Source organism: Nansenia antarctica (genome assembly GCF_963989245.1).
Source record: "Nansenia antarctica genome assembly, chromosome: 3".
NCBI lineage: Eukaryota > Metazoa > Chordata > Actinopteri > Argentiniformes > Microstomatidae > Nansenia > Nansenia antarctica.
This window is the reverse complement of record NC_137688.1, coordinates 44721974-44746888: the sequence shown is the minus strand read 5'-3', so window position 1 is coordinate 44746888 and position 24915 is coordinate 44721974. Positions and strand designations below refer to the sequence as shown.

At 43.6% G+C, this 24915-nt stretch overlaps 1 protein-coding gene across 1 annotated transcript; it reads right to left on the bottom strand.

The window, feature by feature from the left end:
* Nucleotides 1-280: 280 nt before the first annotated feature.
* Nucleotides 281-2168, bottom strand: LOC308154119 (odorant receptor 131-2-like; the record flags this gene model as incomplete). The annotated part of the gene is made up of 2 exons (XM_080527296.1): nucleotides 281-1269; nucleotides 2105-2168. The coding sequence occupies 2 exons, from the start codon at nucleotides 2166-2168 to the stop codon at nucleotides 281-283; spliced, it is 1053 nt and encodes a 350-aa protein (XP_080383422.1).
* Between the last annotated feature and the right edge of the window lie 22747 nt (nucleotides 2169-24915).

The window sequence follows — 24915 nt, the reverse complement described above, 5'->3', positions numbered from 1 at the left end:
GGTCACAGGACCATGACATACTGTCATTGAAATGAAAGGCACAGTGAAATAATGAAAACATAAATTGCATGAACAAACTGTATGCTAGAAAAACAATTGGGGTCTGCAAATTGGTGTGCTGGTTGTAAATGATTGACACCGCTGGTGGACCATAATCATGACAAAAATGGCAAAAGCTGATGCATCATGATCCTCTTGAGAGTACTTACAAATTACAGGATATATTCTCAGTAAACACTATGTTAAACATGGCCCAACATGCACCTTAACAGTGTGCAATTTATTTTGTTTCCCTTTGGGATTGGCTTTTTCTTTTTTTAAACAGAAACTGAAAGAGTTTCTCAGAATACCCAAACAGAGCATAGTTTCTCAGAACCAGTGCAAAATCAGTATCCCTCACACCATACACAAGTGGACTCAAACATCGAGGGGCAAGCATGAATACAACATAGTTGAAGTACCGAACCTGTATAAATGCATACAAATCAATTTTATAAATAGCTGCTTCCATCACAGGGCACCAAAACTGGATCATGCAGAGGAGTAACTGGAAGCCATGTAGTATCACTGTCCTCTGACCCTTTTTGCTGGACTTCTTCCTTTCCGATGATAAAGCCCTGGCAGCCACCATGATCTTTACATAGGTAATGATTATAACCAGAGACATGATCAGGAAGCATGTCTGAAAATAAGCTGAACGAGAATGTTTTTGCCAGGGTAACACGTCAGTCTGCTCCTTACTGCACACCACGGGGGAAGTGTAGAAACGTAGACTGGCAAAGTTAAAGACAATACACAGCATAAAGACCTGGTATGTACTGCTTAGGGCCTGGATGAGGAGGATGCAGCGGATGGCCCTCACTGGGGTGGAGAGCTCACCATGACGCAGGGGCATGCAGATGGCAACATAGCGCTCTAGGCTCATGGCTGTCAGTGTTAGGGGGCTGGCTAGGGTCAGGTTTCCAACGATCACAATCAGGCACACACACAGGCCACCTGGCACTCGCACCCTGGAGTAGCTCAATACTAACAATGCATCAGAGAAAGCCAGATACAGACTGTCACAGATTAGTGTATGTGCGAAGAAGATGTATCGTGTGGAGGTGTAGAAGGCCTCCTTTTTAAAGAAGGTGAAGATCATGAGAGAGTTTATGTAGAGGAATATAGCAATCAACACCTGTACTAGCACCGCTTTGTCACTCAGGGGTCTCAGCTGTTGTACAGTAGGAAGAACAAAAAGGTTCAGGCTTGTATTCTTCATGGTGTTTCCTGGTTTGAAAGAAGACATTTAATTATTGTGTAAGACTATCAGGAAGATTGTCAACAATATTGAATAAAACCAAGTACCCACCAGGCAATATCAGCAATTATAATTCTTGCACAATATGATCAGCTTAGAAGCATACAGTATCATGTCAATATCAGCGGAACTTATATTGACAAATATGAGAAGTTATTTTTACTATAAGAATTCTATATAAGTTAAGCAATAATAAAAATTATTCGTTTTTCCATAAATGTATGTCGTTCACAACCTTTACTTAGCCTCTTCCTCCTCCTATCCATAGTTTGAACAGCAGCACCAACATGCTCATGCTTTATACTGTAATATTGCATCAACACTGAGCCATGCTCTCCAAGGGCTTTGGGGTTACATCACCTAGTGACTATAGTTGACCAACTAGCACTTTTGTAACATATTTGTCTGATAATTATATAAGGTAATGTACAGTTTATATGATGGTTGTGTTATGGCTGAAGGTGTCACAAGTAATCAAGATGGGCTAGACAAAAGTGCTATGAGAAAGCCGTACACATAAACAAAACTGCAACCACAAGAAAATGGACAAAGTCGCTGAAATGGAACATAAAAGGTAAAGATTGAATAGTATGCCCTCATACCTACACACATCACACAGTAAACAAAACATCTACTTTTAAAGTAAACTGTGGAATCCCCTCGCCTCCACCAAAGAAAAGCGGGCTTCAGCACCACGGACAGCGACCACGTTGGTCACTGCGCTGTGTCAGAGATGGACGGTACTACCCCAGCATAGAGCTGTCTCGGATCAGGGAATCAGGAGATCATCACCCCGTTCCTGACCGGGGGGGCCCAGCGCGCCTGCCAGGATCTGACGACAGCGGGACGAGACCCTGAAGGCGGCCATCCTGGTGCAGTACGGTTACAACTTGGACGCCCGCGGGCAGCGAGTGCATGCCTGGAGGTACGACACCGTGAATCCTGTAAGAGCCCAGGTCGCTGAGGTCGCCCGACTAACACACAGCTGGCTCACAGGAGGCGAGGGGCCGTCGATACTGGACCACGTCGTGTTGGACTGCTGCATCCGGGCCCTGCCGGGTGAGGCAAAGTGCTGGGTCTCCCAAAATCACCCCAAGTTGATAGCAGGGCTAGTCTAAATGCTGGAAAACCTGCAGGTGGCGCGGCAGATGAAGGGGGGTCCCAAGCCCCGGATCCGGGGCGGCGAGGCCAAGGCTGAGACACCTGGCCATGCTGGCCAATCCCTCCCACCCGATGTACTGCGAGCTGGCGGGGATGAGGAGCAAGTTCAGCCACAGATTTGTTCTCCCCCGTCAAAGTACAAAAAGATTTGGACAGTCCTTTGTTCCAGCTGCACTCCGACTCTACAACCAGGCCCTGCAGGGTGGGGGAGACCCGGAGCTGGAACTTTGGAACTTGGAACTTTTTACTTATTGAGCCTGCACTGTTTTATGTATTTTATTGAATGTTTTCTGTTTTCTGTATTGAATGTTTTCTGCCCTAACTGAGCTGTTTGACAACAACATTTCCCCATTGGGGACAATAAAGGTTTTCAATCAATCAAACAGTGCCCTGGGGAGGATGCCCCGATGCCCTCGGCCAGTGCCAGAGACGAGGGACCCGGACCTCGCCTTCTGACCACCTGTTGGGCACACCAGTACGCCGGCACCCCGAACCTCCCCGTCCGAGTAGGGGGCCGTGCCACGACCACCCTGATAGACTTGGGTCGCGTCATGATGCTCGTCTGGCCCGAGTTGGCGGAAGGGAGACCGGGAAGGATGGTGGTGGTTGGTCGAGGTTGCCTGCATACATGGCAACACCAGGAGGTACCCAGCATGCCACATTAGCATAGGCACCCCCAAAGGGGAGTTCACGGTCCAAGTGGGGCTGGTGCCCAACCTCCCGGTGCCCCTCCTGAACGGCAGGATCTGCCCCATCTCCCGCAGTTCTGGGGGGCCGCCGAGAAAGACCGGCCCAGGACACCATGACTACAGCCCCGAGGCCGCTGACCTGACCGGGTGAGAGCCCGACCAGCCTGGGCACGCCCTCACCACCTTCATCCACGCCCCTGTCATCCACGGAGAGATGGAGTGACGAGGAGGCTACCCTGACGCGCGGCCCCATACCAGAGGCGAGGCCACCCCGAGGACAAAGACCACCTCGGAGCGACCCTCCCCCCGAGAGGACGAACGAGCAAGCTCCCCTCTCACATAGCTGTCAGAGTTCCCCCTCCCGCCGGAAGAGCGGGGCGGCCGGACTGGGCAGCTCACAATGGTACCGGGTAATTAAGAGGGAGGGGGAGACCATAGAACAGTTGATGATCCCTAAGAGTTATGTCAGTAAGGTATTATTTATGGCTCACTCTCACCTGTTGGGGTACATCTAGGGATGGCTCCGAGGTCTCGAAGTTCGACGCATAACCGATGCCCCGGGTCAACAAAATGTTTGAGATAGAGAGGCTGGGACAGGCACGGTTTGGGGGGGGCTCTACCAGTACACTGTCCTCCCATTCAAGGGCACAAAACAAGCAGGCACTCTCCAGTACTTAGGTTTTCTAGTGTGTGACAGGGTGGAAAGGGAAAAAGGAAAACATGGAAACAGTACTCACTGCTCTGCCAGGCAAAGCCAAAAGAAAATATATAAACTCCTCAAAAAAAGTTTGGAAACGTTATTTTGGCCGATTATTCCTCCTCTTTAATAATACCAATTGGTATTGTTCTTTATATCGTTGGAAAGCCTGATTAGTCACCTTTACAACGAGGTACAACTTCTAAGGATCATGCATTCGTGGAAGGAGCAACACAGTTAAATGTGTGGGTAGAGGCCCAAAACATTTAGCCAAAATCCCCTGCAAAACAGAACTTGTCATCATTGAAGGCAATCTCAATGTAGTGAGATATCAGAATGACATTCTGGAGCCAGTGGCGATCCTATATCTCCAGAATCTGGGACCAAACATCCTCCAAGATGACAACGCTCGCCCCCACAGAGCCTGGACCAGAGTGACCAACGCAATCATATTGGCTGACTTGCGGCAAATCGTGGTTGAGGAATGGGATGCCATCCCACAGCAGTGTGTGACCAGGCTGGTGACCAGCGTGAGGAGGAGGTGCCAAGCTGTTGTGACTGCGTATGGATCTTCCACACGCTACTGAGGTCCCTGACAGTGTAAAATGAATAAAGTATAAAAATGTCAATATGTGTTGTTTTTCCTTATTACTGTGGGAGAGTGCAATCATCCAATTCAAAACGAGAGTGAATACCAACAGAAGAATATTGCAGGGGATTTTGGCACATTTTTGGGGGCCACTACCCACACGTTTAGCTGTGTTGCTCCTTCCACGAATGCATTAGAAATTGCACCTCGCTGTAAAAGTGACTAATCAGGCTTTCCAATGATATAAAATACAATACCAATTGGTATTATTAAAGGGGAGGAATAATCGACCAAAATAAAGTTTCTGAACTTTTTTTGAGGAGTTTATTTTCTTTTGAGGGTGGTGGTGGCCTTGTGCATAGTACGTTGGACTGGATCAGAAGGTTGTGAGTTCAAATTCCACCTGCGAACACCCTCACTAGTGTGCCCTTGAGGAAGGCACTTAGCCCTTTTACTCCAGGAAGACTGTGCCTGTAATCTTTAATTGTAAATCACTTTGGATGAAATCATCTGCTAAATGCTTAAAATGTAGCCATTCTATTGCAGTGTCTGATGAATTCCAACACAGGCACACCTAATTATACTTAGTGAGGTACTGATTAGGTGATCACATGAAGCAAATCTTATTTGTGACACGGTCTGGAAAAAAGGTCTGCATGTCGGCAATTCTCAAGTCGCACAAATGACCAAAAAGCTTTTTTGGTTTTATGTTTTTTTTCATATTCTGAAAGTAATATTGAAAGTGTTGAAGAGCTTAAAGTAGAGCGGCTTAGCACAATAATTGTGCACTTTTTGAAGAAAGCATGACATTTCTACCATAGTTAGTACATACCATAAGGTTTATTTTCAGATGTGGAGGGAAGTCAGATTTGACCCCAGAGGCCCGGGAGAGGTCAAATTCAAGATGGCCGCCAGTCCACCGTGTCTAATGTTAAAACATGCTTAATTTTGGAACCAAACAGAGTAGAAAAACACTTTAGGTGTCCTTTCCAACTAAGTTAGGTATGCCCATTCATTTGGTGATACCTTTGAGATTGCCAGAATTCAAGAAAATGCAATTAAGTCAAAGTCAAGGTCAGATTACATTGAAATTACATGATTACATGAAACTTTGCTTCCATTTTGACACTATTGTTATGGTTAGTGTAGAGGAGTAGTACACACTATGCAGACATAGGCAGGCAAAGGATGCAAAAAGGTGCTTAATTTCCAAAACAAAATTGTACACAGAACTCAAAGTACACACAACTAACAAACTAACGACAAACTGACGAAAGACAAGGGAAGACATGAGGGGATATAAGGGAAGACATGAGGGGATATAAGGGAGGACATGAGGGGATATAAGGGAGGACATGAGGGGATATAAGGGAGGACACAAGGGGATATAAGGGAGGACATGAGGGGATATAAGGAAGGACACAAGGGGATATAAGGGAGGACATGAGGGGATATAAGGGAGGACATGAGGGGATATAAGGGAGGACATGAGGGGATATAAGGGAGGACACAAGGGGATATAAGGGAGGACATGAGGGGATATAAGGGAGGACATGAGGGGATATAAGGGAGGACACAAGGGGATATAAGGGAGGACATGAGGGGATATAAGGGAGGACACGAGGGGATATAAAGACAAGGGAAGACATAAGGGGATATAAGGGAAGACATGAGGGGAACAAAAGCACAGATCAGTGGCACACTTGCACCATTCAGTGCACCCTGTCTCACAGCGACAGCGGATTAATTTATGGCACGATTTTGATGCTTCAGGGAGAGTGGTCCAGAGCGGCTGCCACCCAGTTCTTTCCTTTTTCCAGCCCCGGTCAGATGGCTCTGGCATCTCTGGATCCAGGACCAGTACCTGGTTCCAACAGTTGGCCTGGTAGCAAGTGCGCTTAAAGTGCTCTTTGAGGGCTGCCTGGGTTGGAGGAATGTTCTCTAAAGTTCTGGACTTCTGTGTGAAGAGCTGTTTCCTGGCATCATTCACCTCCGTGCTCTCACTGGTTCGGTCATCAGCACCACAAATCGTTCTAGCAGTAACTTTGATTCTTCACTGACCTCACTTGGCATGCACAGGAGTTCATGGAAAGCATCATTGACCTCTGGGAAAGACTTCCAAGTCTCCCAGGCAGTCTTCTTTCCTCGGCCAGCGAATGCAGAGACAGTGTCACACCCAGTGAAATCGTGAAAGACTGTTAGAGTCTGGCACTGTGTAGGATTCATTGTGGCAACCATTTGGTGAACAGCTATGTATCGTAAGCTTGACCCGACACCAAAGGCAACCCACAGCTCATCAGGAGCTATTTTGCTGAATGAAGCCACAGCCAGTACCACCACATCAGTATCAACGGTACGTATGGTCACCTTCCTACAACCTTTCTGCACAGCATCTGCCACATGCAGAAGTAGACGAGTGTCGCCCTCGTCTTGCGAACATGGGGCAAGGCAGGCCAAGCATGACTCAGCAGGAGAGCAGAAGACTCCAGTTCCATCTGTTGCATACAGTTCCTTGCCCTGTGCTAGAGGTAGATGAACAGCTTTGCGTGACAGGAAAGAAAACAACTCGGTTTTGTTCTCATTGCATCGAAGGAAGTCCATCCAGTTCTTAGGCATCACAGTAGGAGGAGCCACCCTTTTCCTGCTGCCCTTTCCCCTCTTCTGTCTGGACGAGGCTTTCAGGCTGGCAGGTAGGTATACATCCCAGACAAGGTTGACTTGGGTGTTTTTCTGAAGTTGAGCAGAGATGTATGGTGCAAACACTGTTTTTCCGTACTCTTGAAATGTTCTTGATGTGCTAGGATTTAGCATTTGAACCACAGCTGCACCATCGAGAATTACTGCATCAGCCACAGGCACACTATTGTCTTCGAGCAGATCTGACTCCAGGTAGCGAAGTAGATCTGCTTTAACCCCAAAGTTTTCCTCCAGTTGACAGAGCTGGTGGGGCTGCCTGGTTTTCATGGGTGAAGAAATGTTGGATGTCTCCATCTCGTGTTTGACAGGAGATGTACAGCCTTGAAAAGAGACCACAGTCACTCTTCAGTACTGCAAGTTGTCCCTTGTCTTTTGACCTTATATTGACAGGTGGCCTACTGAACAGTGGCAACTTGTTCTTTGGAAGTGTTTGCGTGACAGGTGTTGTCCAATCAAAAATGTATTTACTACAACATTTCGGTACTATGACTCTTATTCTGAAACTTGCTTTGAAACCAGTAATAAAAAGACTAATAACAGACCTACACTAGTTTATCTAGCAGAATTATTTTGATCAGCGCTGCCATAGCTAGCTAGCAAACTCATTCCCGGCTATAATCAAATTCAATGTCTTTGCATGTTACAGTTAGGAACTAAGGCTTTACTCAAGTGTACCAGTGGCGGCTGGCCGATAGAGGGCGCTGGGGCGCCGCCCCCACCTTCACTTCCTAGTTGCGATTTGTATATATTTTTTTTTTAAATAAACATTGTTTATTCACAAAATGCGGCTGATATTCTGTCGGCGCCTATCAGCATTCATTAAAAATCCTCCAATACAATAAACATTTTATCTGTGTGTGTGTAAAATTCACAGTTAAAATACATAGGGGGAGGACGCGGGGCGCCGGTCGATTGCAAGTCTATGCCAGGCCAAATACTTTTCGCTTACACGTGAGCTGTAGCAGCGCTCCAATTGGCTGACTCCTATTTCTCGGCCGGGGCGCAAAAAATTGCGCCGTGAATATCCGGTTGTATAGCAGAAAATGTGTGTGTGTGAGGACTTCCGACTTCCGGTTTTTTACAATGTAAGGAGGATTTATTTCTGTAAACAAATTGAACAAATGGATTAGAAGGAGGCATCTTTTGTTCCTAACTTGAGGATATTGCAACTGGACCTATTACCGAAGTCAAACTTATCTTGTTTGTGGACGAACGAACCAAACCAGAAATACAACATTGTGCGCTCGAGCATCAACGCCTACGTGGTGTTCAGGGACGACGAGGACGCGGTGAAGGCCTTGGAGAGGTACGCAGGAACCAGCTTGCTAGCTAACTAGCTAACTAACTGACTAGCTAGGTAGCTAACTAACTGACTAACTGACTGACTGACTGACTAGCTAGGTAGCTAACTAACTAACTGACTGACTGACTGACTAGCTAGGTAGCTAACTAACTGACTAACTAACTAGCTAGGTAGCTAACTAACCAACTAACTAACTGACTGACTGACTGACTAGCTAGGTAGCTAACTAACTAACTGACTAACTAACTAGCTAGGTAGCTAACTAACTAACTGACTGACTGACTGACTAGCTAGGTAGCTAACTAACTAACTGACTGACTGACTGACTAGCTCGGTAGCTAACTAACTAACTGACTAACTAACTAACTAACTGACTGACTAACTAACTAACTAACTAACTAACTAACTGACTAACTAACTAACTAACTGACTGACTGACTAGCTAGGTAGCTAACTAACTAACTGACTGACTAGCTAGGTAGCTAACTAACTACCTACCTAACTAACTAACTGACTGACTAGCTAGGTAGCTAACTAGCTAACTAACTGACTAACTAACTAGGTAGCTAACTAACTCACTGATATAGTGATATATAAGATGTAGTGATATATAAGATATAGTGATATATAGGCAGTGAAGGCTCCTCCATAGAGGTGGAGGAGGCCTGGCCTCCCCAATAATTTGAGAGAAGAGAGAGAGATTTTAAAAAGCAATAATTATATTTTTTATCAGACACACAACATACAATTCAGAACAATACTTCATCCATTTCTAATATTTATCCTGCAGAACAGCACTCATAAACGCGTGTGGCGGAAAAAGGTACTACACGGAGGCCAGGCCTCCTGTCGGAAAGTGGTTTCTCATAGAAGTCAATGTAATGCAATTTTTTTCATGGCAATATGTGATTGGCCAAATCACTGAAAATGGGTGGGCACAGGAGGCCTGGCCTCCGTGTAGTACCTTTTTCCGCCACACGCGTATGAGTGCTGTTCTGCAGGATAAATATTAGAAATGGATGAAGTATTGTTCTGAATTGTATGTTGTGTGTCTGATTGACATAGTGTTTGAGTGCTTTTGACATGTCATTGATTGTATGTAGTATGTTGTGGTGAATGTTGTGAGCCTGAGCAGAAGGGACAATAGCTGCTGCAGGCGGACCAGAGATTCATGCCAATTGTTTTGTTTATTTGATGACCCATTGTGCAGGCAATAAAAGCTGCTTCATCCACCATCCTGAGAGTGTCCCAATCCCTTCAGTACCGCCAAACACAAATTAATAATTTTTAACAAAGACAGATAAGAAGAACAGGGAACATTCCATTGCGAGTGAAGCGAGCAAGCGGAAAAAAAATTGGCCTCCTCAATTCTGGAAGTCACCAGCCTCCACTGAGATATAGTGATATATAGATGTAGTGATATATAAGATGTAGTGATATATAGATGTAGTGATATATGAGATGTAGTGATATATAAGATGTAGTGATATATAAGATATAGTGATATATAGATATAGTGATATATAGATGTAGTGATATATAAGATGTAGTGATATATAAGATATAGTGATATATAGATGTAGTGATATATAAGATGTAGTGATATATAAGATGTAGTGATATGCTCAGAGGTGATGAGATGAGCTAGTCTGCTGCACACATGCCAACTAAAGAGCTAACTGGAGCCACTTTATTATTTTACTTAAAGTAGATATACAATCTTTCTTATTCTGCTAGAATTTGGTTTCATTGGTAATACCATAATGGCATATTTACAGTACATGGACAGTGGATTGAAGCATTTGAAATGTCTGTTTTGTATAGTATTGTTGGACATTTTGTTGGACATTTTTTTCCAGGTGAGAGAGTAATGTCAAAATGACATTATCTGACTGCATTGCCCACAGCAATCCAAAATTCAATTATAATTATGTTATAAATTGATATGGATCAATTTGATCCATATGGATCAATGTATACCTCTTATTAGATTACATATACTCTGGTTGTTATGTTTGCCTTTTGGTTGACAGCAAAAGGGAGAGAGGAGGATAGAGAGGGAGAGAAGGAGAGAGAGCAGGATGGTGTCGGCACACCAGAGAGAGAGAGCAAGAACCAGGTGAGAAAGTGGACAGGTAGTCAAGACCACATAAGTAAGTAGCCTTGAGAACCGATGGTCCTCGAGCCTAATGGCCCATAGGGAAGGAGCCTATCTCCTGTTTCCGTAGCGTGAGGCGGCTTAATGTACAAGTTAGTACACCCCCTGGACATGACGCTGGTATGTCGCAGGGTCTTACCATCTGGGGGGGGGGGGGGGGGTCCATGCCACGGTCCATGCCACCCCCCCAAGGCAGCAAACCTAGGGGAAACACTGTTATTCTCATGCTAAAATCGACTGTAAATCCAGATTTTAAAGTTGATATTCTTCCCCGTGGAGCATGCCCCCATAACCTGTGCCCCACCCAAAATGTTTAGCACCAGCCGCAACTGAAGTGTACTAATATTGTCTGTTCATAGTAAGTCAGTTTACTTGTTATATTTACCTGTTGATATTTAGTCAGAAGTGCTCTCTGTCTTGTGCATACTGCACTATCACAGAGTGTACTGACTTCTACTCTACTGGCGTTAGCTACTGGTGCCCTAGAGGGCCATCTGCTGTGCTTAGCAGGAATAAATAAAATAACCACACATCCCAGTAAATAATAACTAATAACTGAATAATGCAGGGCAATAAAAAAGGAATTTTTTCATAAATACAGAGTTCATAAATAAAAGAGAACAACTAATTGTGTTTTCTGAGGTAAAGTTTTACATAGACCTTGACCTAAATGCATTTTCTTGAATTCTGGCAATCTCAAAAGTATCACCAAATGAATAGGCATCCTTAACTTAGTTGGAAAGGACACCTAACGTGTTTTTCTACTCTGTTTGGTTCTAAAATTGAACATTAGACACAGGGCCTGGCTGCCATCTTGAATTTGACCTCTCCCGGGCCTCTGGGGTCAAATCTGACTTCCCTCCACATCTGAAAATAAACCTTATGGTATGTACTAACTATGGTAGAAATGTCATGCTTTCTTCAAAAAGTGCACAATTCCTCATAATATGAGAGCTTAGCCGCTGTACTATTACTCAATATAAGAAACAACTGTTTTACTTAACTAAATACTTTTTTTTTTACATTTGTGAATTGGATTCACTGTATCGTCTGCCGTAGGCTACTGAGTAAGTGATACATGGCTTTCAAACAAACGTACGTTTTATGGGTATGGGTGCAAGTAGCGTGACGACTGTGATCAGTCACTAATACAGCTGACCGAAAACCGATTTTTGAAAATAAATTCGATGGAGAAGGTACTGTATTGTGGTTTATTTAATACTGTTCAGCACTTGAAGTTACATGCAATGCATGACTTGTGCTATATAAATAACATTTGGAAAGCGGCAAGTAACAAGTGTGCGCATCAAAGGTCTAGGCATTAGGCACGTAACATCTAGTCCTCTATATCACAGCCAGTATAATAAAATGACTGTTCATTTGTCATACATTTGTCATACATGTCAAAACATATCTTAGCTTAATAGGAAGGTAGTGCGCACGGTTCTGTGTGAGCAAACCTCTCAATGACTTAACTGTTAAAATACATCTTGTCCCGGATCAATGTATTTTCAATGGAAAGCATGGCATGGGCGTCCTGTCGCTGTTGTCCCATTGTGTTTCTTGTGAATGTCTCAAAACTGACTTGGGCTATATAAATAAAGTTTGATTGATTGATGTATATGTGCATTGCGCTGCAGATTCATTGACTGTATCATTGTTATTTTCACACAACGACAAAAATGAGTTCCAGTTTTATTCTTTGAACAAGAGAATAGCAAATGTTAACATCTATAATATATATAAATACAAATATAAAACTTGAGTGCAGATAGCGGGTAGTGCAAGGCTTTTCAAGCCTTTATCCAAAGCGACTTACAAAAAATACATTTGTCTAAGTAAGTGAATCATCTATCCATCAGTCAGGGCCAGAGGCCATTGGCATTGAAAATGTTAGAAGAAGGATGTTTAAAAAAAAAAGTATAATTATGCACCACTAACCCCAGTGGTGTTAAATTGAAAGGGTTCAAGGCCCATGCGCCATCATTGTCTGGTTGAATCCCACTTTACTGAGATTGAATTGCTTCCCACTTGACCCAGAATTGCTTCCCACTTTTTACAGATTAAAAGTCTCGCATGAGACTATCAAAAATCGTCAAGACAACTACATTTTTCAAGCAGCAATAATCACACCTCAGGTAAAAATAGGTTACGATATTGCCTCTGCGAAAGGATGACTCAAGAGAGATTCACAATTCTCAATTTCCAGAAAGGCAGCATTGATTATGGAATTATTTTAAGGTTTTGCCTATTTAGTAGATTGTACCTAGAGTTTTTGCTTGGCCTTTGCTTGCAGAATGATACAGATTTTTCAGGGGTCATGACTAATTCCTATTCACACTGGCAGTGCAAAGCACTATGGGTGAAAACATTGATATTTATATGTTTGTCGTTTAGCAGACGCCTTTATCCAAAGCGACTTACATTTTTGCAAAAAAATAATCAAGACATAAATTGCATGAACAAACTGTATGCTATAAAAACAATTTGGGTCTGCAAATTAGTGAGCAGGTTGTAAATGATTGACAGCGCTGGTGGATCATAATCATGACAAAATGTCAAACACTGATGCATCTTGATCCTCTTGATCCTCAAGAGTACTTACAAATTACAGGATATATCCTCAGTAAACACTATGTTGAACATGGCCCAGCACGCACCTTACCAGTGTGCAATTTTTTTTGTTTCCTTTTGAGATTGGCTTTTTCTTTTTTAAACAGAAGCTGAAAGAGTTTCTCAGAATACCCAAACAGAGCATAGTTTCTCAGAACAATTGCAAAGTCTTTATCCCTCACACCATACACAAGTGGACTCAAGCATCGAGGGGCAAGCATGAATACAACATAGTTGAAGTACTGAACCTGCATAAATGCATACAAATCAATTTGATAAATAGCTGTTTCTATCATAGGGCACCAAAACTGGATCAAGCAGAGAAGTAACTGGATGGCATGTAGTATCACTGTCCTCTGACCCTTTTTGCTGGACTTCTTCCTTTCCAATGAGAAGGCCCTGGCAGCCACCATGATCTTCACATAGGTGGCCGCTATGACCAACGACATGACCAGGAAGCATGTCTGAAAAACAGCTGCGCGCACATGTTTTTGCCAGTGAAAAAAGTCAGTCTGCTCTATACTGCACAACATGGGGGAAGTGTAGAAACGTAGACTGGCAGAGGTGAAGACAATACAGAGCACATAGAGCTGGTATATGGTGCTTAGGGCATGGATGAGGAGGATGCAGTGCATGGCCCTCACAGGGGTGGAGAGCTCACTGTGACGCAGGGGCATGCAGATGGCAACATAGCGCTCTAGGCTCATGGCTGTCAGTGTTAGGGGGGTGGCGAAGGTCAGGTTTCCACTGAGGATACACAGACACAAACACAGAGCACCTGGAATTGGTAACCTGGAGAAGATTGTTAGTAGCAATGTATCAGTCAAAGCCAGATACAGACTGTCACAGAGTAGTGTGTGTGCAAAGAAGATGTATCGTGTGGTGGTGTAGAAGGCCTCCTTCTTAAAAAAGGTGAACAGCATGAGAGAGTTTATGTAGAGGAATATACCAATCAACACCTGTATCAGCACCACTTTGTCACTCAGGGGTCTCAGCTCTTGCACAGTTGGAAGAATAAGTCCCTGGCTTGTATTCATCATCGTTTCCTGGTTTGAAAGAAGAACAAAGACAATGTACAATAATGGTGTTTAAGAATATCACGGTTGTCAGCAATATTAAATAAAAACACACAGCCTATTTCTTAAAACCATTTTTAAGTACCACTTATAAAGGCAGTATCAGCAATTATAAGGCATAATTGGTTTACAAAGCAATATGATAATATAATAGCATGTCAGCGGAACCTAAATTGAAAAAGAAAGAAGTTCTTCTTACTTTAAACATTCAGTATTAGTTAGGCAATAATAACAACTTCTTTTTTAACTCAGTGTTGCATGTTTATCTCTATATTTATGTGGAGAACAATCTTTGCTGAGCAGCACAAAAGTGGTCATCTTTTATATTATATTATTGTATGACCAACAATAAGCAAAGCTCCTAGAAAGTTAAATGTGAAATGGATGTAAACATACCATTAAGGTTTTCAAGAATAATCAATGCTATAATCATTCAAAACCCTTCAATCAACATTAAAATGTTTGACTCATTGCTTTTCTATATAATTGTGTAGAACTACCTTTGCTCAGCCTCCTCCTGTCCCTAGTCTGAACAGCAGCACAAAAGTGTTCATCCTTTATACTGTGTTGTTACACAATCAACAATAAGCCAAACTCTCCAAGGGCTGTGTTTCTGTAGGTTATCTGTAGCAACACAAACTAGAGCTATGGTAATACTTCCAAACTAGCACTATTCATAGCTTTCAGTCACGTGGTTTCTTCCCTAGCAACCACCAACCTGACGGGCAAAAAGGATCATAGCAACATCGCGCAACATGGCGAGTGGACGCAATTTACCGGCTGCCGACTATTTAGACCACCTCACCCATGAAGAACTAGCAAGATACACGGAAAAGCTACACATATTGGGCACTTGCGACCCATATTTAGCCCCCGCGGCTGTGTTTGAACCACTAAATGCAGCTAAGTCCCTGCCTGATCTCGTGTTCGGTGACATCTGGATATATCTGGTGGAGAATCCATCCCCATATACCGCAGCTAGGATGAAGGCTTTTAAAAGCACCGAAAGCTACAAATATTTCCAATCTGGTTGGGTAACTAATGCTGGCGTGTGGAAAGTGAAGAATTTCTTCATCGTCAAAGCCAAGGTGAGTGACGTTAAATTAGCCAATGCTATCGGTATGCTAGCTAACGTTACGTTACGGTCAGTGGTAAGCTAGCTCTAGCCTCTTGTCAAAGCGAAGGTACCTAACGTTTGCCTTTGGTTATGCTACGTTGTCTAATCTAACGTTACACAGCTAAATTACTCTCTTGTGCTAGATAGCTCTAATTTTGGTAGATAGTTACGTTGATCACAGATGTTTACAGCTGGTGACAGGGCTGACATTGATGAAATGAAATCTAAACAAAACCTCTGTCCGTGTCAGGTGAACCATTCCTACTGCCTCAATGCTCCACCACTGACTGCATGGGTTGCTGTGGAAAAGGACGGATTAATCCGATTTGGTCAAAGGGTCGTCAGATTTGAAACCTATGAATCAAGGCGATAATAACGTTACGGCATTAGTAGCTAATGCTAACGTTAGCAACCTTTTGGCAAGCCACCTAAACAAACCATGCAGAAATGATGAACGTTAGCTATGTACAGATAATGGCTAAATGCTTTGCAATTGTAGCTAATTATATTAACATTACTTTAGCTAACTTACCTTTGATGAAATGTTCGCTGCACAGACGTGTGTGCTTTGATGGCACCCATTCTTTCTGTCCCGCTCCCGGTACACTTCGTTTGATGGCATTAATCCACACATTTCTCCTCTCTTTATTTTCTTTTTCACTCGGTATCCTATAAAGACACAACCCAGGCCTATCTCCTCGCCGGTTTGTACACCCGATTGCACAGCAACTATCTGGCATGATTGTTTTCTAACCAATGCTACTGTGTTTCCTGGTGCTCTGCAACTTCACAGGCAGTGCCTTTTGCCCGTCAGGTGGGCGTTTCCACTATGCTGTGACGTCACATGAAAGCTATGAATAGTAACACCTTTGTCTGATAATTATTGAAGGTCAATTATAGTTTATGTAGTTTTATATTGATTTTGCATCTGTAAAAGCCATCGAGAGACAGGTGTTGAAAAAGAGCTCTATAGCCACTGGTGTATCGCAGTTTCTCTGGGCCCCCCTGCAAGGTCAAAATTCGGGCCCTCCCTCCCTCTAAATATTAAATTAAATCGAATTCTTAAAAAAAAAAAAAAAGAATTGGAAGGTTTATAGAAGATTGTACAACTGCTGTATCAATAGTACACTGCACAATGAAAAAATCCTTAGTAAACTAGCTAGGCATTATTCTTTTTATTTTTGTCCAAGCTCGGAGAGAGCTCGAGCCATGAGGATGGCTCATTATGCAAGCTTAGGTATACAGGACTTTTGTATATTTTAAAAAGATCCTTTATTTGCTGATTATTAGCCTATGCTGTTGCTTATAAAAATTGGGGAGCTTACTGGATTAACAAAACACATTTCACAGCTGGACACAATTTCTGCCATCTCTCCTTCCCTAAATCTATATAAGGAGCGCCTCTCCTTACAGGCAGAGTTTGAGGTTTTAGCTACGGACCATACAACGAAAATGCTATTGAAATCCATATATATTATGAGCATAGGGACTGCGATAGGGACTGCGACAGGCACCATCATCTCACCAAATTCCCCAAATTCAAACATCTTCAGGCTTAACAATTGATCCTAAGAAAATGTATGATGAGTTTAAAGATTTTTACATGTCACTGTATACTTTGTACTGTATATTTTGTAGATGATTTGGAGAGAAACATCACTGTTGAAGAACTCACTACAGCAGCTAAATCCATGCAGTGTGGTAAATGTCCTGGACCAGGTGGCTGTCCTATTGAGTTCTATAAGAAGTTTTTACATACATTAGCCACCATCTTAATTGACATGTTTAATGAATAATTTGAATCTTAAATTGCCCTAGACCCTCAATCAGGCCTCAATCTCACTTGTTTGAAAAAAGAATAAGGATCCTTTGTCCTGTTCCTCATTTAGGCCCATCAGTTTACTCAATGTAGACTTTAAATTGCTATCCAAACTCTTAGCTTTGCCCCTTGAGTCTACACTTCCCTATCATCTCCCCAGATCAAACAGGTTTCATTAGTTTCAAAATAATAATAATTTCAGACGGTTATTCAATACAATTTATAATCCATCTGCCTTCACTGCTCCAGAAGCATTAATATCATTGGACGCAGAAAAAGCTTTTGATCGCATGGAATCTCTTTCATACTCTAGATAAATTTGGCTTTGGCAAATTTGGATTTATTACCTGGGTTAAACTACTCTATTCCTCTCCTCAAGCCTCAGTTAGAACAAATAATACTCAGTCAGAATACTTTCCTCTCCATAGGTCTGCCAGACATGGGTGCCCATTGAGCCCCCTGCTGTTCGCTGTTGCTATTGAGCCCCTCGCCATCTTGCTTCGCTCTAACCCCCGCATCACTGGGATAACCGGGAATGGCACAATGCCACCGTCCCTGCTGCACTTGCCATGCTGAAATCATTCCATTTTATATCGGGTGAACTAAAAGTGAACTATCCCCTCTAAACACAAGCGCATGTGAATACCCACCGGTCCTGAGATCACTGCACTGGCTCCCTGTCAGTTATAGAATAGACTTCAAGACTCCTATTAGTCTTTAAATCACTCCATTGCGATGCACCCAAATACATCATGGACATGCTCATAAGATACACACCGGCTAGACCCCTAAGGTCTAGTGGCACGGAACTTCTGATAGTACCAGAAGCCAGGACCAAGAGATTTGGAGGATCAGCTTTTAGCATATATGCTCCCTGATTGTGGAACATCCTACCTGAGAGCCTGAGGTTGTCTAAACTCAGGAATTTTTTAAGCGAGACCTCAAAACCTACTTATTCAATGTCGCCTTTTGGAACTGAGGGAGACATTGGAGATTATAGAACTAGGATTACTGTGTAATCATCTTCTGTTGACAGGAAAGAGGACCTGGGTGCTGATGGGGCACTGATAGCTGTCAGTAGCACCTAGACCAGTACCAGAACCGGCACCAGGCTGTACCTGGACCACCACCAGATTGGATTGTTGTTATTGTTGTTGTGTTGTTGCATCATAACTGCACTTGAGATTCTCTGTTGGGATTCTCTGTTGGCAGGAAAGAGTACCTGGGTGCTGAAGTACCAGGCTGTAACAGTGCAAGTACCAGGATCTGTGCCCCATGCTGGATGCAGAACGATGCAGAAATAATTTTAGGGACAGTGTGTACGCTGATAATATGCAGGGAACCCTCGCCCTTGCTTGCTTGCTATGCGCCGGTGATCCTCGGGCCTCTCCTCGGGGGTCTTGCCGCCCCACGTGCTTGGTCTGTTCCGCCGCTGGGGCACCTGCTTGGCTATTCTGGTGCGGGGCTATTATGGTCTGTGCTTGCTTGGCTGAGCTGGGTGTGCTGGTGGTGGGGCGGGTCGGGTGGAGGTAGTTTTACATATCTTGGAAATCAAGTTACAAGCAAATTTAAAAATCTCTTTCACCATTTAGAAATGTATACATAGTCCCTCTATATCAGGTACTGTCAATATTCCTTGACATGTGTTTCTGGTATGTCAGGTGTGTCTTGTCATCATTTGTGCATGCATAAGAGAGCTGTCAATGTGTAGTATTAATTCTAGGCTTTGCATTTGTCTTTGGAATCTGCTATTGGTGTCCATCAACATGAGGACCAAATGAAAGTCAGTGAAGCCATTATTAGGCTGACAAATCAGAATATCATCTAGCTTGCCAAAATCAATCAGTTTGGAACATACAGTATGACATAATTCTCAGGAAGTCATCTTAAAAGGTTGGGTGAAAAGAGGACCCAGCAAGTATTCCTTAGCAAGTAAGTGTGGTCACATGCAACGCAGACCTATGAGGCAAAAGGCTCTTGTGTTAGAAAATGTTTTGAACACAAGAACATTTATTGATGCATTCTTGCAACTAGCTGCAATCATTTTTGGGCATGTTAGAAAACACCTGAAAATGTGTTATATTGATTTTCATTTATATGTTTTATTTTTATGCAGCATCAAATGTTGTTTCATTATCATTATCATTCATGAGAATGACCAGGCGTCTTGAAGTACCTCTGGAAGCTAATGAAAGTGGCATGGGAAAAGGGAATCATACCAAAGGCATGGCGAAGGGCAGGAGGGATCCTGATTCCCAAAGAGAAGAATTCCTCAACCATCGACCAGTTCCGCCAGATCAGTCTACTGAATGTGGAAGGAAAGATTTTCTTCAGTGTTGTGGCCCAGAGGCTCTCAGTATTCTTGCAGAAGAACAACTTTGTCGACACCTCAGTGCAGAAGGCAGGGATAAGTGGATTCTCAGGATGCCTGGAACACACAAATGTCATCTGGCACCAGGTACAAACGGCCAAGAAGGAGAAGAAAGACCTGCATGTGGTTTTCTTAGATCTTGCCAATGCCTTCGGGTCAGTGCCTCATGAGATTTTGTGGACAGCGTTCAACTTCTTCCAAGTCCCAGAGGGCATCACAAGGCTGGTCAAAGCCTACTTCCAGGACCTCCAGTTCTGTGTTACAGCACAAGCCAGTACAACTGCTTGGCAGCACCTCGAGATAATGGCGGGCTGCACCATCTCTCCACTGGCGTTTACCATGGCAATGGAGCTCATTATTCAAGCATCCCGATGGGTTGTTGGAGGGGAACGGTTTGAAGAGCGGGCTGCGTCTTCCTCCAATCAGGGCATACATGGATGACATGGCGACAATAACAACAACAAACGCATGCACCAAACGCCTGCTGGATAAACTCCAGGGAAACATCAAATGGGCACGAATGGAGATTAAACCCAGCAAGTCCCGCAGTATCTCCATTGTCAAAGGCAAGCTCGCCAATGAGAGGTTCCACGTCAACAACGAGCCAATACCAACAGTTCTGGAGAAGCCTATCAAAAGCCTTGGCTGCTGGTATAGCGCAGAACTCAAAGACTCGAAGCAGGTGGAACAACTCAGGCAGGATACAATCAGTGGCCTCAAGCAGATCAACAACACTGCTCTTCCTGGGAAGCTGAAGCTGTGGTGCTTTCAGTTTGGGCTGCTGCCCCGTCTCATGTGGCCAATTTCCATCTACGAGGTCACACTATCCCATGCCAACTGGCTGGAGAGACTGGTGAATGCACAAGTGAGGAAGTGGCTTGGACTGCCGAGAGGCCTTAGCAGCATAGGCCTGTATGGCAACGGAGCCCTCTCCCTACCAATCTCAAGCCTGTTGGAGGAGTACAAATGTGCCAAATCAAGGCTGGAAATGACTCTCACAGAATCCCGGGATCCTTTCGTCTGAGGTGCTGCTCCAATCCTAGGGAGGAAATGGAAGCCATCTGCAGCAGTTGCGGTGGCAAAGACCGCCCTCAGACACCGGCATATAGTGGGGCATGTCCAACATGGCAGAGGGGGCCTTGGTTTGGAAACAACAACACCCACATGGCAAAAGGCTACTCCAACCGAACGGCGGAAGATGGTGGTTGAGGAGGTGCGCCACCAGGAGGAAGCAGCCAGGTGCGCCAAGGCAGTCTCCCAAGCCCAGCAAGGCCGCTGGATGAAGTGGGAGAGCGTGGAGAGGAGGAAAATCACGTGGAACGAGCTGTGGAGCATGGAGTCTAAAGCCCAATGCACACAGCGTGCGATTTCTGTTGCACGACAACATTCCATTTTGAAGTTTGAATGGAAGTCTATGAGAACATCGCATCCCAACGCACACGGCCCCGATTTTAATCGCACGGCGAAAATTCGATTCCATTCGTTTTGAATGGGACAAAGCACACGGCGTGCGAGTTTTGTCGCACTGTCAAATTTTGCAAATGTTGTAAAAGTTTGTGGTGCGACGGATTATTGCATCACAATGGGACAATTGGGAAAACTCCAACTGGTCTATCTAAATTAATTGAGTCACTCATAACGGGGAGAGAGACTGGAGCATACATTTTTGACTGTCTCCTTTTTTGCGATTTCGCGGTTGAAAAGTTGCATAACTTGTTGAAAAGTTGGGTATCTAATCTAGCCAGCCAGACCGAGCCACTTTGAAACACGCGCAAGCACACGCACATGCATTATGATTATTCCCTTTTCTTTTTTTCTCTATTTGATTATAGGAAGACTCACTCATCCTTACCCTAACCAGGGTTCGTAACCAGACCCTTCCCTTCCCTTTTACCACCTTGCACATAGCCTAGCCCTAGGTCATGGGTACTTATATTTCTTATGGTAATTCTAAAACTTAGCCCTACTAAAAAAAGCTATGTTTTTAGTCTAGGGCTGAAGTTGGAAGCAGATTCACGCCTGCCTGCCGGAGTTCATATTAGGTAAAAAGGGGAGGGTCTAAGCAGACGCTCTGGCTAATTGAATTACCGTTCGGTATTGGTCCTAAACTACCATGTGACATTATACGGAAGTAGTTGAAAGTGGGCGGCTACATCTGTGTCTTTTTTTTCACATACAAGACGCCTATATTACATAATAATAACAATCGAGCATGTAGGCACAATATTGTAGCGTGAACGCAGGAACAATCGTCAGCCAGACGGACTTACATATTGAGCCTCATCGGTTGGCAGTGCACCGCTCAGACCCCACGGGGGGGTCTCAAATATCCGGCGAGTTACGTGCCCTTTTAATTATTTACTATTCAGCCAATATGTCCAATGTTTGTCTTATTTATAGGCCTATGATTATTTGAATGAGATGAATTTGTACTACTGTATATTTATGATGATTAATTGAGATGCATGATCAGTTGTGGAAGTTGCGTCCTAGGGTGAATAGCTAGATGTTGGACTGTCTCCGTCCTCCGAATCTATGTCTGCCTGATCATCGCCCATAATAATAAAGTGGCTTTTATAATACACCGTTCTGGCTGTGTGTTTTGTGTGCTCCCTCTCCTGACATTTTACCAATACCCCTAAATCAGGGGACCCACATATTTTATCACAATATGTCCAGTTGTATCTTGTAGAAATTGTGGAAGCAAGGCAAGCAATATTGGTAGAGCCTATTGTAATCAGCCTGCCTGGTCCGACTACGTAACAATTGAGAATGGAATGTTGAGGTGCAACAGAAATCGCATCGCATGCCGTGTGCATTGCAATGGAATGTTGTCGTGCAACAGAAATCGCACGCTGTGTGCATTGGGCTTAATAGGCTAAAGGGCTCTGGGAAAAAGCACAAATTTGACAGTGCGACAAAACTCGCACGCCGTGTGCTTTTTCCCATTCAAAATGAATGGAATCGAATGTTCGCCGTGCGATTAAAATCGGGGCCGTGTGTGTTGAAATGCGATGTTCTCATAGACTTCCATTCAAACTTCAAAATGGAATGTTGACGCGCAACAGAAATCGCACGCTGTGTGCAGAGCCCTTAAGTTTCATCATCAGAGCCACATATGATGTCCTGCCCTCTCCAACCTACATCTCTGGTATGGAGAGGACCCAGCCTGTCTCCAGTGTGCAGCCCCAGCAACCCTCAAACACATCTTGGTGGGTTGCAAGACCAGTCTAACTCAAGGAAGAAACACCTGGCGCCACAACCAAGCATGCGTCACATGTATAAAAATAAACACATTCTTTTATCTTCTCAAAATATCCATTACTACTGATCCTGTTCATAATGAATATTAGAAAATTAACATAACATGTAGGACTAAATGGCTCCTACAATGAGATTCATTATGTGTATTATAGTTTTATAATGTCAAATGGGTCAAACAGGTCTTGGGGGTGAAAATAAACAGTTTTTCACAAAAACGCGTTTTATCTGTTTTTTGTCCGAAAAGTAGTTTTTTGATGAAAATGACCAACATTGAAGTGTTTACTGAACATGCTAGGAAGAAGATAGGATCAAACTTTTTTTGTGTGCAAGAAGAAGGTCACTTCTTTCTTCTGATGTATTCAGTGTTTACATATTCATAGAACAGAATATTCTGGGAATTTTTGAAGATGAGTCAAAATGATCAAAAAGGCTGGCGCTGGCTGGCAACTTTTTCAGAAAACTCTGGCGGTGAAAGAGTCAACATATGCACACTTTGCCAGGTAGATTGCTTTAATACTGTACATCACATCAGAGGTAATCAAACCTGGTCCAATGGTGCCAGATGTACAGGCCTTTGATCAAGCCTAGCATTAAAGCAGTGTATTATCATGTTCTTGATGATGAGTTGATAAGCTGAATAAGGTCCTGTATAAATGCATTTGCTCTCAAGGACCAGGTTTAGTGAACATAGCTATATATTTCCATGGGGTATTAAGACACTATTTTAACCTAAAGAATATGAATGAATACTAAATTATTTCAGAGGATTCAGTAGAATATGCTGATTGACTTTAATGAACTGCTATGGTTGGGTACTGATATGGTTGGGTGACACTGTTGCTTGGGTGTGTGCTAGTCTGTTCTGGTATCAGCCAACTCGTCCCACAATAAAGCAGGCTAAAATGCTGAAAGAAGTCAGCTGCCAAGGCTTCAAGTCTAACCTGAACTATTCTGCCTATAACAGACAGTTTGTGGGTGAGTGCACTTCTATGCCTGACCTTTGTACGCTGTAGCATTGATCTGTTTTTCTCTGCTATGCAGGTCCCTGATAATGAGCCTGTTGATGAGTCGCTTGCCAGAACTCCTGTGTGGCTTATTAAGTCTTGTGAAGGTAATTAGAAGTGTTCATTAATTATTTAAATGACCGTTCTGATGATTCTAGTGCTTAATTAATGAGGCATCTGTGTTGTTTGTTTTTCTGATATCAGTCCGATGAGTTAGACTTAGAGAGATATCTGAGTAGTTCTAATTAGCCCCAAGGCTGGCTGAACTGCCCAATAGCACAATAGCAACATATCTTACTCTCTCCCTAGGTTGTTTTGTCATAACTGTCCAAAACATTGTCAACAATCTCTATTCTCTATTCTCTACACTGTAATTGCTTAACAGGGGACATGCAATAGACAAACACAGGAATGATGTAATGACAGCACACCTAACACAACATTGGCTACCAGCCCAAGCCCGTGCCCCAGCCCAACTTCCAGTCCATGCCCCAGACCAGCTACCAACACCAGCCCATCCCCAGACCAGCTACCAGCCCCAGACCGGCTACTAGCCCCAGCCCCTGCCCCAGAGCGGCTACTAGCCTCTAGCCTGAGCCCCAGACCAGCTGCCAGCCTGCTACGAGGAGTAGAGTTCCGGATGAACGCCAGGTGCCGTTCCTAGAGAAGGGGTTACTGTGAGGCATCCTCCTCACTCCTGCTGCTTCCTCCACTGGCCAGCAGTGGCTGCCAGAGACTTAGCGTTACGTTATCTGACCAGCATATAAGCCTGGCTCAGTGTTCGGTCTTGAGCCTTCACCGTCATATGTCCCTGTATTACCTGAGTTTGCCTAGTAAAGCTGTTTTAACATAACCTTTATCTTTATCTAGTATAAAACATCACATTGAGGCACATAGGAAAAATTAGAATAGAGTATCAACAATCTAATAGTTTCAAAGAAACATACAAAATAAACAAACTGTCGTAAATGAAAGGAGGTTTTACCATAAGTCTAATATTATGTGTCCAGGACACACAGGAGTCTGTGCCCATAGGCGTAACCCGAAAAACTCAAAG